The 14,422-nt window shown below is 44.8% G+C and overlaps 1 protein-coding gene across 1 annotated transcript in view; it reads left to right on the forward strand.

The window, feature by feature from the left end:
* LOC126418987 (mucin-7-like) overlaps window positions 1-14,422 on the forward strand; it is a 159,672-nt gene that overhangs the window by 78,522 nt on the left and 66,728 nt on the right. Inside the window, exons 3-4 of the mRNA XM_050086033.1 lie at window positions 8,010-8,190; window positions 13,875-14,093. Coding sequence (XP_049941990.1) covers window positions 8,010-8,190; window positions 13,875-14,093 — 400 coding nt within the window. The remainder of the gene's footprint in view (window positions 1-8,009; window positions 8,191-13,874; window positions 14,094-14,422) is intronic.

Below are 14,422 nucleotides of genomic sequence, written 5' to 3' on the forward strand. Positions count from 1 at the left end.
CACGAGAATGACACCATCACTACTGCAGAATGTCAACATGATTTTGCCAGTAGAGGGATCTGCCTTAAATTTCGTGTTTTTTGGTGACTGAACTTGTTGCCACTCAAGTAACTGATTTTTTGTTTCCTGTTCAAAGTGATGCACTCACGTTTCGTCACCTGTAACGATCCGTAAGAGAAAGACATCTTCCATTGGCGTCAAAGTACTCCACCAGTTCACATGAAATGGCTCTTCTTTAGATCTTGCGGTGTGTTGTGAGCAATCGTGGAACAAATCGCAGAGTCTGAACCACTGCACACGCATTTACAACGTTCAACGATAGCGGAAGAATCAGTTGTCGAGTTGTCTGCACAAATAATGGCATCCAAGCGATCTACCACGTCGGCAGAAGTGGCTGCGACAGGACTTCCTGAACGTGGAGCTCAGTTTATGCACATCCTGATGCTTTAATTCTCTGTACCCATCATCCAACAGTACTCCGATCATCTACATCATTACCACACATTACACACAAACTTTTATAAATGTTCACAACGATTTCTTTTTCCGCAACCTAGAATTAAAATACAACAGGTTGCTAGTAACGAGTGTCTTGCGTATACATCATTTTGATGGTTCAGTATGGCTCTGCTATCTGTTAGAATTGTTAGAAACTTCGCATATCTGCAGAAGACACATCAAATGTGAAGCGCTTGTGGGGACGTTTTCATCCAGGGTGGACATTAAAAAACTGACAGAATGTACGTACGGATTCCTGACAAGAAATGCAGGAAAATGGGTCTTATGTGTCAGGAGATGCATCGTTGCCACAGTAGGTGGTGCTGACGAATGAAAGTTTCTCTGACCACGTGCCATGTGGTGCTTGTGTGTTGCAGGCCGTTTGTCTGACGCAGCGTACTATAAGTAGCAGAATGTTCCGGTATTCATGTCGGGAACAAGTCGAGATTGTGTTTGCGTCCGGTCAAGCAAATGGAAACGGTCGAGAGGCAGCACAGCTATGGTTCAAATGGCTCTGAGCACTATGCGACTTAACTTCTGAGGTCATCAGTCGCCTAGAACTTAGAACTAATTAAACCTAACTAACCTAAGGACAACACACGCATCGATGCACGAGGCAGGATTCGAACCTGCGGCCGTAGCAGTCGCTCGGTTCCAGACTGTAGCGCCCAGAACCGCACGGCCACTCCGGCCGGCGCAGCACAGCTATACCAAAACAACTACACTCACAGACACCAACCACATCAAACAACATTTCAAGCCCATTTTGGGCGTCTGGGTGAGGGTCTTTGCAGACAGACGAACGTGGAGGAAGGCGGCGGAGTGTATGTATACCAGATTTGGAGGACCAGGTTCTACAGGATATTGAGAAGAGCCCCAGTACAAGTTCCAGGGAAGTGGCCCGCGAACAGGGTGTAAGCGAATGTACAAGTGTGTGTGTCCTGCATGACAACTGCCACTACCCTTATCACCTGCAACGAGAGCAGAGATTACTAGCAGCGGATTTCCCCCTAGGGTCAAGGTATTGTCGATGGTGTTACACCACACCATCAAGTTATGGGATTTTGTCATCATTCCTCTTTACCGATCAAGCTACCACAATTGGCATTACTAATCTGCGTAATCGTCATCTGCGGGCTGCAGACAGTGACTCGGCAGCATCAGTTCCTCACCAGTGTGTGGGCTGGAATTCTCGGCGACAACATTGCTGGAACGGTTATTATTCCATAACACCTCGGCGGAGGAATGTACCTGGGCTTCCTGCGGAGTACTCTGCCTGGACTGCTTGAGAATGTGTCTTCGGCAACACCACAGGCCATGTGGTTTCTGCATGACGGAACACCACCCCACTTCCGAATTACAGGTGGCCGGTACCTCAAGAACGTCTTCGTGGAAAGGACGCGGAGGTCCTGCAGCGTGGCATGTGTAACACCCCAATTATACAACCCATAATGAACACCCTTATTGTTGCAAGAAGGAATAGAAAAATCAGTCATCCTGACAGTGATGACAGCTAATGACAAAATTTATACTCTTGACAGTTTAATTAACAAGAATGTTATGTAAATACTAATGCTTATCATAAAGAAAGGACTGAATGAATGAACACCATATGATACGAAACAGAAACTTTAAAGAAAGAATTCAAAAAGATTATTATTTGCGAAGGTTAAAGCCCAGACCATAAATTGACCAAAGATAACATTTATCCTAGAAGAGAGTTGTAGCCGCACCGAGATGTAAGTTTGCTGCGACTACAATGTAACTCGGCAATGGAGATGTTAACTTCACTTCTCTCTTGTACTCTTGCAGTAATAGTACGCATGTTAAGCGCCACTAGATTGTTTTAAAACCTATCTGAAGCGTAAAAGTTTTACGGTTGGAAGTATTAGTCAGAAGTCGGACTGAATGGTTGGTATATGTGACAGAAAAATAACTCGGGTGTTTGCTGATTTCTGATGGGACTTAGCCTTCGTGATACTTAATAGTCACGAACATCAAAGGACACAGAAAGAGACTGATCGCCGACATAACTCAATTATTAGACTTGAGTAGGCTACAGATAAACTCAATCACCAAGAACTTACAATTGTGCCCTGTTGTAAGAGGATATTGTCAAAGTCAAAATTGCTGATGCTAAAAGACGCATTTCCCTGAATGAAAAATAGGTGTGTGTGCTCAGTGTAGGGACAAATAATTACGAAGAACAATAAACTTTAATTCAACTTTAATTCTTCGTGTCGCATACATCATTTAATGGACATTTAAAGTGTATTTGTGGAATTAACTGATTCTTCGGATAACATTAAAGTGAATAGTGATTTAGTGACAATTTACCTGTAAACAGCAATACGACGCATTCTGAACATTACTCAAGGGTATGTTATCTCTGGAATTACGTCGTGTAGTTGTTGAATACGCGACGTAGCGACGCCTTGACGACGGGATAGTAATTTACAACTCCTCGCAAAAATTATGATGTGGCATCGGCTTGGGTGATGTATTGATGATTCAAGACATTTATTCTCAGCGTTTGAATACCCATTCTCAAACCGGGCATAAGAACTACAGTCAGCAACTTCGCGTAAACTGAAGAGTTTGTAGCGAACACCCAAAGGAATTTTGGTTATCATTTCAGATCAAGGGAGTCATCGCGTTATCGAGTGGTGCAGTCGCTATATTTATAAGTGGAGAAGATCGATAGCCATCGAACACCATTGCTTTAATTACAAGCAAGGACGGTGCACACACTCCGGTGTGCTGCTCCATCGAGACGTTGATGTCAATTTTGAGAGACAGTCTCTGAAAAATAACCAAATCGCGCGAAGAGTTTGTTTTTACAATAGTTACAGACTTGTGTTGTCGTGATCGACGGACGCCATTCCACGTCATCTCGACTGGGACAACCATCACCATCGAGCCGAGACAAAACGAAACGTCACACCTGCTAGATCAGTGGACTTAAATCCCCTGTACTTTTACCTCTGAGTTAGTTAGATAGTTAGGTAGTTACGTGTTCCATTGATCAATAGCACGGAAAACCGTTATGATGTGGAACGTGCCAAATGCACAAGAAATGCGCACAGGAAACAAGTATTTTTTGTTCGCATTATAGTTTTATACCTAAATATTTCTACTATCTATCCCATTGCCTTAAATGGCACAAAATGCGTATATTATATCTCCAGATTTATTTACTCATATTGAAGAATTCATCTATGGTATAGAAGGAGTTGTCAAGGAGGTATGATTTCGATTTGCTTTTGAAACTATTACTGCTGTCTGTCAGACATTTTATTTCATCTGGTAATTTATCAAAAAGTTTTATAGCAGCATATTTTACCCCTTTCTGTGCCAAAGATAGATTAAGTAAAGGATAGTGTAGGTCTTTCTTTTTTCTGGTATTGTAATCATGAATGTCGCTGTTGATTTTAAACTGATCCATGTTGTTGAGAAAAAATTTCATTACTGAGTAAATGTACTGTGAACCAGTTGTAATAATTCCTAACCTTTTAAACAGATACCTACAAGATGTGCGACTATGAACCCCACACATTATTCTAACTATTTTCTTTTGAGCAGTGAAAACCTTTTGCCTAAGTGTTGAGTTGCCCCAGAATATTGTTCCGTATGACATCAGAGAGTGGAAGTATGTAAAGTATGTTAGCTTACTAATTTCTACATCTTCAAAATTGGCAATTATTGTCATTGCAAAAGTTGCTGAACCTAGTCGCTTTAGTAGGTCCAAAATATGAATTTTCCAATTAAGATTCTCATCAATATGTACACCCAAAAACTTAGTATGCTCTACCATGGCTACTGACTTCTTTTGATATGTTTATTGAAGGAATTATACTTTTTGCAACAGAAAATTGGATGTACTGTATTTTTTCAAAGTTCAGAGCCAGTCCATTCTCAGAAAACCAATTAATAACTTTTCCAAAGACCTTATTTGTATCATTTTCTATCGGACTTCCTTTTGCTGGATCAATAATTATGCTTGTGTCATCAACAAACAGTGTCAGTTCAGCGTCTTGTTTCACGTAAGAAGTGAGGTCATTAACATATATCAATAACAGGAGGGGACCCATGATCGAACCTTGTGGAACACCTAATGTAATTTCACCCCAGTTAGATGAAGTGGCAAACTCCTTTGAATCACTTGAAGCATATAAAGAGACTTTTTGCTTCCTGTTCTGTAGATATGACTTAAACCACTCATATGCTGTTCCATTTATACCACAGAATTGTAATTTCTCTAACATAATGTCATGGTTCACACGATCAAACGCTTTGGATAAGTCACAGAATATTCCTACTGTTGGCATTTTACTATTTAAAGACTCTATTATGTGGACAGTGAAATTGTATATTGCTGTCTCAGTGGAATAGCATTTCTGAAATCCGAACTGTGAAGTATGCCATTACTGTTGAGATGGCTAACCACTCTTGAGTACATCACTTTCTCAAAGGTTTTTCAAAATGCTGTAAGCAAGGATACTGGCCGGTAATTATTGACATCTGTGGTTTCCCCCTTTTTGTAGAGAGGCCTGACAATGGCATATTTTAACCTGTCTGGAAAAATACCCTGAGTATACATTACATATGTGACTCAAAATCAGCTGTAATTGCTCCACATTGTTTTAATAACTTGTCAGAGATGTCATCTACTCCAACAGAACATTTATTTTTCAAAGATTTAATAATTTTCCTTATTTCACAAGAGGTTGTTAGATGAAACTTAATCTGACTAAAATTTTTCAAAACTGGCTCTTCCATGTACTGCCTGCCTTTTTCTTTTGAACTATTCTCACCAATTTTTTCTCCTACACTTAAGAAGTGATTGTTAAATACAGTGGCTACCTGTGTACTGTTGGTTAAGATGGTCTCATTCTCTTTAACAGTAGTACTACCTACCACAGTGGTTACTTTTCCTGTCTCCCTTCTAACAACATTCCATATCGATTTGATTTTATTGCTGGAGTTGTTAATTTCTTCTCTAACATACATATTTCTTGACGGCATCTGAATAGCGTTGTGGATGCTGAACTGCTTCCCGATCTGTAGACTCTTCAACAGTGTATTCACGACGCCTATGACGCTATTCGGAGAGAGGTCGGAACGTGCGACACAATGCGATAACTCATGATGCGACGTGCGAACGCGTGCATTGTTCATCAGTTGCGACATGGAGGCGATACAGTTCTGTACTGCGTTCCGGAGCGATTTTTCGTCGTTGCATGTGCACCCTCCATTTTCGGACACATGTTCACGGGACCTTTTTTTCCGTTTCCAGTCAGGAATCCGTTCCTGCAGTTTGTCCGTGTTATTGATGTTCACCCAGTATACAGTGTGTCCCTCCCAAGAGTCGGTAGGAGAATTTTCTCTGTTATTTCAGCAGTATTTACGATTTAGCTTTTTCGATATGTAGCTGGAGTCAGCTGAAGCAAATACTGCTCATCACGTCGGCAATGGCCAGGCCCACACTTACGGCACCGCCATGCGGCAGCGCTGCTCGGTCGCTGCTGGAGTAGGCCTACTGGTTTTTCCTCGTGTTCACTGTCGTTGTTAATACGTGTTGGTGAAACGAATATCGCACTACACTATTTGGGGCCGCTCTAGCGAATGGACATATAAAATTGCGTTTTAAAAATCATTTTGTTTGCCACAGGAAACAAACCGGCTCTATCTGTCTACGGTAGGCGAAGTACGGATAAAGTGATGAGCGGTATTTGTTTGAAAATTGTTAAGGCTTTCGAGGCCGTCTGTTTCGGGTTCTTCGACCGATGTTCGTTTGGTGATTTTTCTGGAGTTTCACCAGCTGAGTAGCTTCACTCTCCATTGATGGTGGTGGACAGGGATCGAGATCGCGGCCGCAGACTGTATGAATGGGAATTCCGAGAAATTCGACATGTGCAAAAAACTAACCTTAACAGGACATATATAAAATTCGAGGTCTTAAAATTATGCTGAAATTCGGTTTTCTTCTCATTTTTCATTGCAATGGGTGTAGAAGGAAGAATGACAATACACTGTAAGCAAGATGATAGGTTTTCTTGACGTTAAAATTTATTTGGTGAACATGTGGGCTTTCTCATTATTTTGTAATAAATAAGCTCATATCTACATCTACATCTACATCTATACTCCGCGAGCCACCTTACGGTGTGTGGCGGAGGGTACTTATTGTACCACTATCTGATCCCCCCTTCCCTGTTCCATTCACGAATTGTGCGTGGGAAGAACGACTGCTTGTAAGTCTCCGTATTTGCTCTAATTTCTCGGATCTTTTCGTTGTGATCATTACGCGAGATATATGTGGGCGGTAGTAATATGTTGCCCATCTCTTCCCGGAATGTGCTCTCTCGTAATTTCGATAATAAACCTCTCCGTATTGCGTAACGCCTTTCTTGAAGTGTCCGCCACTGGAGCTTGTTCAGCATCTCCGTAACGCTCTCGCGCTGACTAAATGTCCCCATGACGAATCGCGCTGCTTTTCGCTGGATCATGTCTATCTCTTCTATTAATCCAACCTGGTAAGGGTCCCATACTGATGAGCAATACTCAAGAATCGGACGAACAAGCGTTTTCTAAGCTACTTCTTTCGTCGATGAGTCACATTTTCTTACGTAACACGTAGTTCATTGGTAAAATGGCCAACAATCAAGCAAATTATAACTATTTTTCGTTCTCTTTGCAATTATACTCCACACATGGTTAATTCTTTGACACGTGTTGAGCAGTTGCAAATGGCAGTGTAGAAGTTCTGGATGATTTCATCTTTTAGTAGGAATCGTTGAAATCGCTTTAGGTCACGTATTTTCTTGTCATTTATAGGTATATATCGATTATTCTATTGTTTAAAACAGTGCTGAAAACACAGAATTTTGAGAAAGCTCTTATCTTTTGTACATGTGGGGTTTCTCTTTCTTTAGGTAATACAATAGCTGCATGATAACACTGGAAACGAAAGAACATATGGATTTTCTCTATACCATGATCGGCCTAGATGTTTAAAGTACTAAATCACAGGTAACTGTTTTGTAAAAAAATAGACATTTGGGGTGTCTCAATATTCCCATTTATATGTATCTAGGGCATTGACGTCCAAGGACTTTCACGTGGGGAGAACCTCAGCGGCAATGACCACGGGAAAGCCCTTGGCGTTAGTGCGCCAGGTGCGTATAATCTGCATTCGAGAACTCAACTCCACCACCAGCAATGGAGGGTGAAGCTCTGAAAATGCCAGCCACTCGAGCTGGCGAAACGTCAGAGAAATGGGGTCAGCGGAAGAACCCGAGACAGAGGCCAACAGGCTATTTGTCAGTTTTGTTGGGGCTGACTGCAGCTATGCATTGGAAAAACGAAACTGTAAATATTGCCGAAACACTAGAGAAAATGCTGCGGACGATTCTAAGCAGGACACCCGGTAAATATGAATTAATCTTCAGAAGTTTTGGAGACACTATTTATTGAACGGCTTTTGTAGGTAGCTGACTTCTTTTTTGCAGCGGACTGCGCGTACACGTTCGAAGCTCCAGAGGAGGCGTCTCTGGAACTAGAGGTGGGCAACATCGCGGCGGCGCCCTCTGGAGGTTCGGCGTACAACTACGGCTACAGCTACTCGTGTGGACCGCAGGCCGTCCGCATCTTCGACTTCCGCCCGGACGGCGCACTCGTCGTCGCTGCTACGTGAGTCTGCGCCAATTCCTGCTTATAAGCACCATCTAGTGAAAAGTTCCCGTACACTTCTATGTGACGTGATATCAGTTGGTAGTAGTCACTGGACAATGGATGACTAGACGAGTGATTTCGTGTGATGGATCATGATGTACCTTCTGGCAATCCGCTGAAGCGGTTTGGGTTCGCGAATGCCTGGAGAAAGTTACCTGCTATCATCTGCAGTGCCAATAGTGAAGTACGGGGAAGGTGGTGATAGAGTATGGGGGTGTTTTCTGTGGTTGCGGAGTGGTCCTTTTTTACGCTTAAGAAAACGCTAGACGCTGAAGAATATAAACATATTTTACAGCATTATGTGCTGCGTACACTACAGGAAGACCTCGGAGACGATGGTTGCTTTTATTAGCACGACAAATAAAACTGTGGACGACAAAATTTCTAAAATGGGCTAGCCTACTCAAAGCCTACTACTGAACCCCAGGGAAAACCTTTGCGTTGAGTTAGAACTTTGATCTCACTCCAGAACTCAACGTCGTACATCCCTACCTTACATGAATTCGGCTCATCATGGAGAATGGGCTAGCGAGCCGTTGTGGACGAGCGGTTCTCGGCGCTTCAGTCCGGAAGCGCGCTGCTGCTACGGTCGCAGGTTCGAATCCTGCCTCGGGCATGGATGTGTGTGATATACTTAGGTTATTTAGGTTTAAGTAGTTCTAAGTCTAGGGGACTGATGACCTCAGATGTTAAGTCCCATAATGCTTAGAGACATTTGAACCATTTAGTTTTTAATCAAAATATCCACGGGTGTACTGCCGGTCTACAGTGTCCAACGGGCACAATATTTCGGCGATCATACATGTCGCCATCATCAGGTGAACTGACGGGCTGAGCTCCCGTGAACGTGCCGGCACGGAGATCCGTACGCTATGGCTGCTCAGGGGGAACTGGGTTCGGTCGCGGCGGCGGCCGATTTAAATACCCTCCGCCCGCGGCGCGCTCACTCCGCCGTCCGCGCCCCGCGCCACAGTCGCGCGGTGGAACAGATTGCGACGGCGTCTGAGATGACGTCGGTGTGATGACTCTGTCCGCCGTGGTCGTCACAACTATACATTTGCTCGATTTACTATTGATTAACCCAATCGCTGGTTCCCAAGCCTTGCTAAGATTATAGCCACAGTCACGGTTTATGAGGTCGTCATACGCTATGGAGTATGAACGCACGAGGATTCTGGTACAGACGTCGAGATACTGGGACAGCGTTGTTATAGAGGCCATCGAAAGTCGCACCAATGACGACCTCATAAACCGTGACTGTGGCTATAATCTTAGCAAGGCTTGGGAACCAGCGATTGGGTTAATCAAGAGTAAATCGAGCAAATGTATAGTTGTGACGACCACAGCGGACAGAGTCATCACACCGACGTCATCTCAGACGCCGTCGCAATGTGTTCCACCGCGCGACCGTGACGCGGGGCGCGGACGGCGGAGTGAGCGCGCCGCGGGCGGAGGGTATTTAAATCGGCCGCCGCCGCGACCGAACCCAGTTCCCCCTGAGCAGCCATAGTGTACGGATCTCCGTGCCGGCACGTTCACAGGAGCTCAGCCCGTCAGTTCACCTGATGATGGCGACATGTATGATCGCCGAAATATTGTGCCCGTTGGACACTGTAGACCGGCAGTACACCCGTGGATATTTTGATTATCAAATACGCCGGGAGAAACTCAAGAATCACATTTAGTTTTTATTTACTTATTTTTTTATTTTTTTTGACAATGGGCTACCTTTTCTCCACAGACATTTAGACACCTTACTGAAAATGTCCCCATCAGAGTTCAAGACGTCATAAATGCGAAAGATGGCTACAGTCCTTGTTTAAATCCCTAATAAGTGTCCAGATGGTTTTAATCAGAGAGTGTACGTCTCTAGAGACATCAGTTCAGAGACGACGTACTCATTCGCAGAACGATGACAAAGATCAAGCCGACCACGGACAATGAAAGCTTTTGAAATACAAGGGGCGTTCAAAAAGTAATGCAGATTTGTTCTGCAAGCAGGTTGGCTTCTAACACACTATGTTAGTCCTTATTCTTTTGACTATGAAACTCTATCTGTGAACGTAATCGTTCAATTGATGGCCTTATACCACCTTACTGGGAGGGTTTGTATGCCCGCAGTGTACCATACTACTGGTGGAACGTCTTGCAGCATCAATAACCTCCACATCATCCACATACTACTTCCTGCGAAGTGCATCCATCATTGGACCAGATAAATGGACATCGGAAGGCGCGAGATCCGGCCTGTAGGAAGGATGAGGAAGAACAGTCCAATGAAGTTTTGTGAGCTCCTTTAAGGTGCGTTTGCATTTTTGTGGCGACGAATATGCTGAAGTCATTTCTTGAGGGTAGCACAGTACACTTTATAGTTGATCGTTGCACTATGACGAAGAATATCAAACACAATAACTCTTTCAGAAGTCCGTCGCCGGGGCTTTATCGGCTGAAGGCGCAGCTGTGAACTTCTTCTTTGTAGGAGATGCGAAATGGCGCCTATCCTTAGACTGCCGTTTTGTTTTCGGTTCGAAGAGATGAATCTGTGTTTCATCGCGTATGGCGATATTCGACTAAACATTGACACGATCAGCCCCGTAATGTGTCAGCAATTACGCATAGACGATCCTCCGTTACTCTTTATGGTCTTCTGTTAGAGGGCGAGGAACCTTTGTGTTCCCAACTGGTGGACGAGTACGCCAGCACTACCAACAGAGACGTCCAGTTGAGAAGCAAACGACACATCGTTCTCCACCAGTCCACAAAATCAGAAATAGCTGAACGTTGCCTTCAGACCAACCATAAAGTGCAATGCGAAGGTAGAAAAACGTTGCACAACCCGCCCCACTGTTGGGTCTGTGTATACAAGGAAGCTATCGAGACCAGGCTACCCCGTCAACAAGGACAATGGACCCAGAAGAAGGCCACTGCAACCGTGGCCCAAACGTTGGTTTTTCTCCAGCAGCAGTAGTTTTATACATTATGACGCGGTACCGTACCCAGAAAACTTTTATGTCGACTGACTCTGGTCGCGGAAGCCTACGCAATTATAAGGACAATGGACTTCAACTCAGTCAAGCGTGGGCTCCGGCACTGAAAATTCACCAAACGCAGCGGGAATGGAACACCGCCCACAGCGAAGGCGGAACGGAAACTGAGGGCCGCCACTCGATTCCCGAGCGCGAGCTAAACCACCACCGTGTCCTGCGCATCGCGCGGTCCAAACACCTGGTGAGTGGAGGGGGAAATGACCGGTATATATATCGTTCCAACTAGTCCAGGATGCTAGTCAGCAGGAGTAACCTGACGATGATGGCACGTTGCGACGTCAAAAATTCGTTCTACAGCGATCAATCAGTCCGACTGCATACTAGAGACCCTCAAGCAGAATATTCGCCCGGAAAACCTACGAACACAATTCTTGGACATCGATGTGCAGAGATGTTCCTGCAACGACTGAGTGTTTAAAAAAATGTGTATAAACTTTGTCCCGTGCACCTTGGCTCCCAAACAAGAACGACATGTGCAAAATATGAACAATGCTTTTCCGAAAAAGACCATGGTGGGTGACGAGACTTGGTGTTATCAATACAAATCTACCACAAGACGAAGTAAAAAACTTCACATGAAGGGTGAACACTTTTGCAACATAACCGACATTCAAACCCATATGAAGAGCGTGTTGAACAACATCCAAAAGGGGAGAGTATATAGAACACATGAACCTTTGGAACTACCATCATAACATTTCTCTATTTTTTTATTAGTTCAGTCTCGTAACATTTTGAACTGAGGGACATCTACTTAATTTTGATATCCGACACGTCCTCAAACTGCCTACAAATTTAACCATTTATTTTTCGTCCCATACCAGTGGCCGTCAAATTGCGGTCCGCATCATGTATTCGTGCGTTCTGCGGTTCTTAGCCGTACATGCCAACTAATAGTAGAATATAAAAACGCCAAATAAAGTTAGGAACTTCTTAAAAGTGTAGTTTTCATGCTCAGTAAAAAACAAAAATTCCAACAGAGACATTAATATTTCAACATGTGCTTAGGGTAGTACAACTACTGTCGGGTTAGAGTGACTAGTGACTACACTACTGGCCATCAAAATTGCTACACCAAGAAAAACGGAAGATGATAAACGGGTATTCATTCGACAAATCTGTTATACTAGAACTGACATGTGATTACATTTTCAAGCAATTTGGGTGCATAAAGACTGAGAAATCAGTACCCAGAACAATCACCTCTGGCCGTAATAAAGGCCTTGATACGCATGGGCATTGAGTCAAACAGAGCTTGGATGGCGTGTACAGGTACAGCTGCCCATGCAGCTTCAACACGATACCACAGTTCATCAAGAGTAGTGACTGGCGTATTGTGACGAGCCAGATGCTCGGCCACCATTGACCAGACGTTTTGAATTGGTGGAGATCTGGAGAATGTGCTGGCCAGGTTAGCAGTAGAACATTTTCTGTATCCAGAAAGGCCCGTACAGGACCTACAACATGTGGTCGTGCATTATCCTGCTGAAATGTAGGGTTTCGCAGGGATCGAATGAAGGGTAGAGCCACGGGTCGTAACACATCTGAAATGTAACGTCCACTATTCAAAGTGCCATCAATGCGAACAATAGGTGACCGAGACGTGTAACCACGGTCACCCCATACCATCACGCCGGGTGATACGCCAGTATGGCGATGACGAATACACGCTTCCAGTGTGTCGCCAAACACGGATGCGACCATCATGATGCTGTAAACAGAACCTGGATTCATCCGAAAAAATGACGTTTTGCCATTCGTGTACGCAGGTTCGTCGTTGAATACACCATCGCAGGCGCTCCTGTCTGTGATGCAGCGGCAAGGGTAACCACCGCCATGGTCTCCGAGCTCATAGTCCATGCTGCTGCAAACGTCGTCGAACTATTCGTGCAGATGATTGTTGTCTTGCGAACGTCCCCATCTGTTGACTCAGGGATCGAGACGAGGCTGCACGATCCGTTACAACCACGCGGGTAAGATGCCTGTCATCTCGACTGCTAGTGATACGAGGCCGTTGGGATCCAGCACGGCGTTCCGTATTACCCTCCTGAATCCACCGATTCCATATTCTACTAACAGTCATTGGATCTCGACAAACGCGAGCAGCAATGTCGCGATACGATAATCCGCAATCGCGATATGCTACAATCCGACCTTTATCAAAGTCGGAAACGTGATGGTACGCATTTCTCCTCCTCACACGCGGCATCACAGCAACGTTTCACCAGGCAACGCCGGTAAACTGCTGTTTGTCTATGAGGAATCAGTTGGAAACTTTCCTCACGTCAGCACGTTCTAGGTGTCGCCACCGGCGCCAACCTTGTGTGGATGCTCTGAAAAGCTAATCACTTGCATATCACAGCATCTTCTTCCTGTCGGTTAAATTTCGCGTCTGTAGCACGTCATCTTCGTGGTGTAGCAATTTTAATGGCCAGTAGTGTATTTGTGTAGGTTACAGATTAATTCAAAGATCGGTAAAAGGACCAGAAGTGACGGCCCACAACATCAGCACTGGCTCTTGTGCAAAAAAGTTTGACGACCACTGTCATATATTGCAGATGCAGGAATGAGTTGGGGGGCGTGGTCGCGTTGCAGGTGGTGTGGGTGGCCGGTGCAGGGGGCGGCGCTGAGCGCCCGCTCGTCGCGCAACCTGGCGGTGGTCACCTCCACCGTGGCCCGCGGCTCGTTCGACCTGCGGGTGTCCGCCACCCCACTGCCTCAGGCCGGCAACACCACCGACCTCGTGCCCGTGTCCGACCTGGTGCCGCCGCCGCCTCCGTCCACAGCCGCCTCCACCAGGGGAGACACTCCCAGGTACGAGCGTAGCAATTCTTTAGTATTTCCAAGGGACTCAGCAAACGATCAAACAATTTGTCAAACTTCAGTGGTTTCCTCAAATACTTGTGAGTGTGCGGCTTTGTTTGACCTGTTACTCAATAGTTTATATTTCGGCGCACGTGTTTAAAGAAAATGAGTTTTATTATGAGCCGTAGTAATGTTAGCTTTGAAAAGCGCGCCGCTGCGCGTAGCGTGAAGCAGTAACACCGACTCAAAGGAAGGCCTTGGCACACTCCCAGGTACGAGCGTAGCAATTCTTTAGTATTTCCAAGGGACTCAGCAAACGATCAAACAATTTGTCAAAC

Source organism: Schistocerca serialis, chromosome 9, assembly GCF_023864345.2.
Source record: "Schistocerca serialis cubense isolate TAMUIC-IGC-003099 chromosome 9, iqSchSeri2.2, whole genome shotgun sequence".
Lineage (NCBI taxonomy): Eukaryota > Metazoa > Arthropoda > Insecta > Orthoptera > Acrididae > Schistocerca > Schistocerca serialis.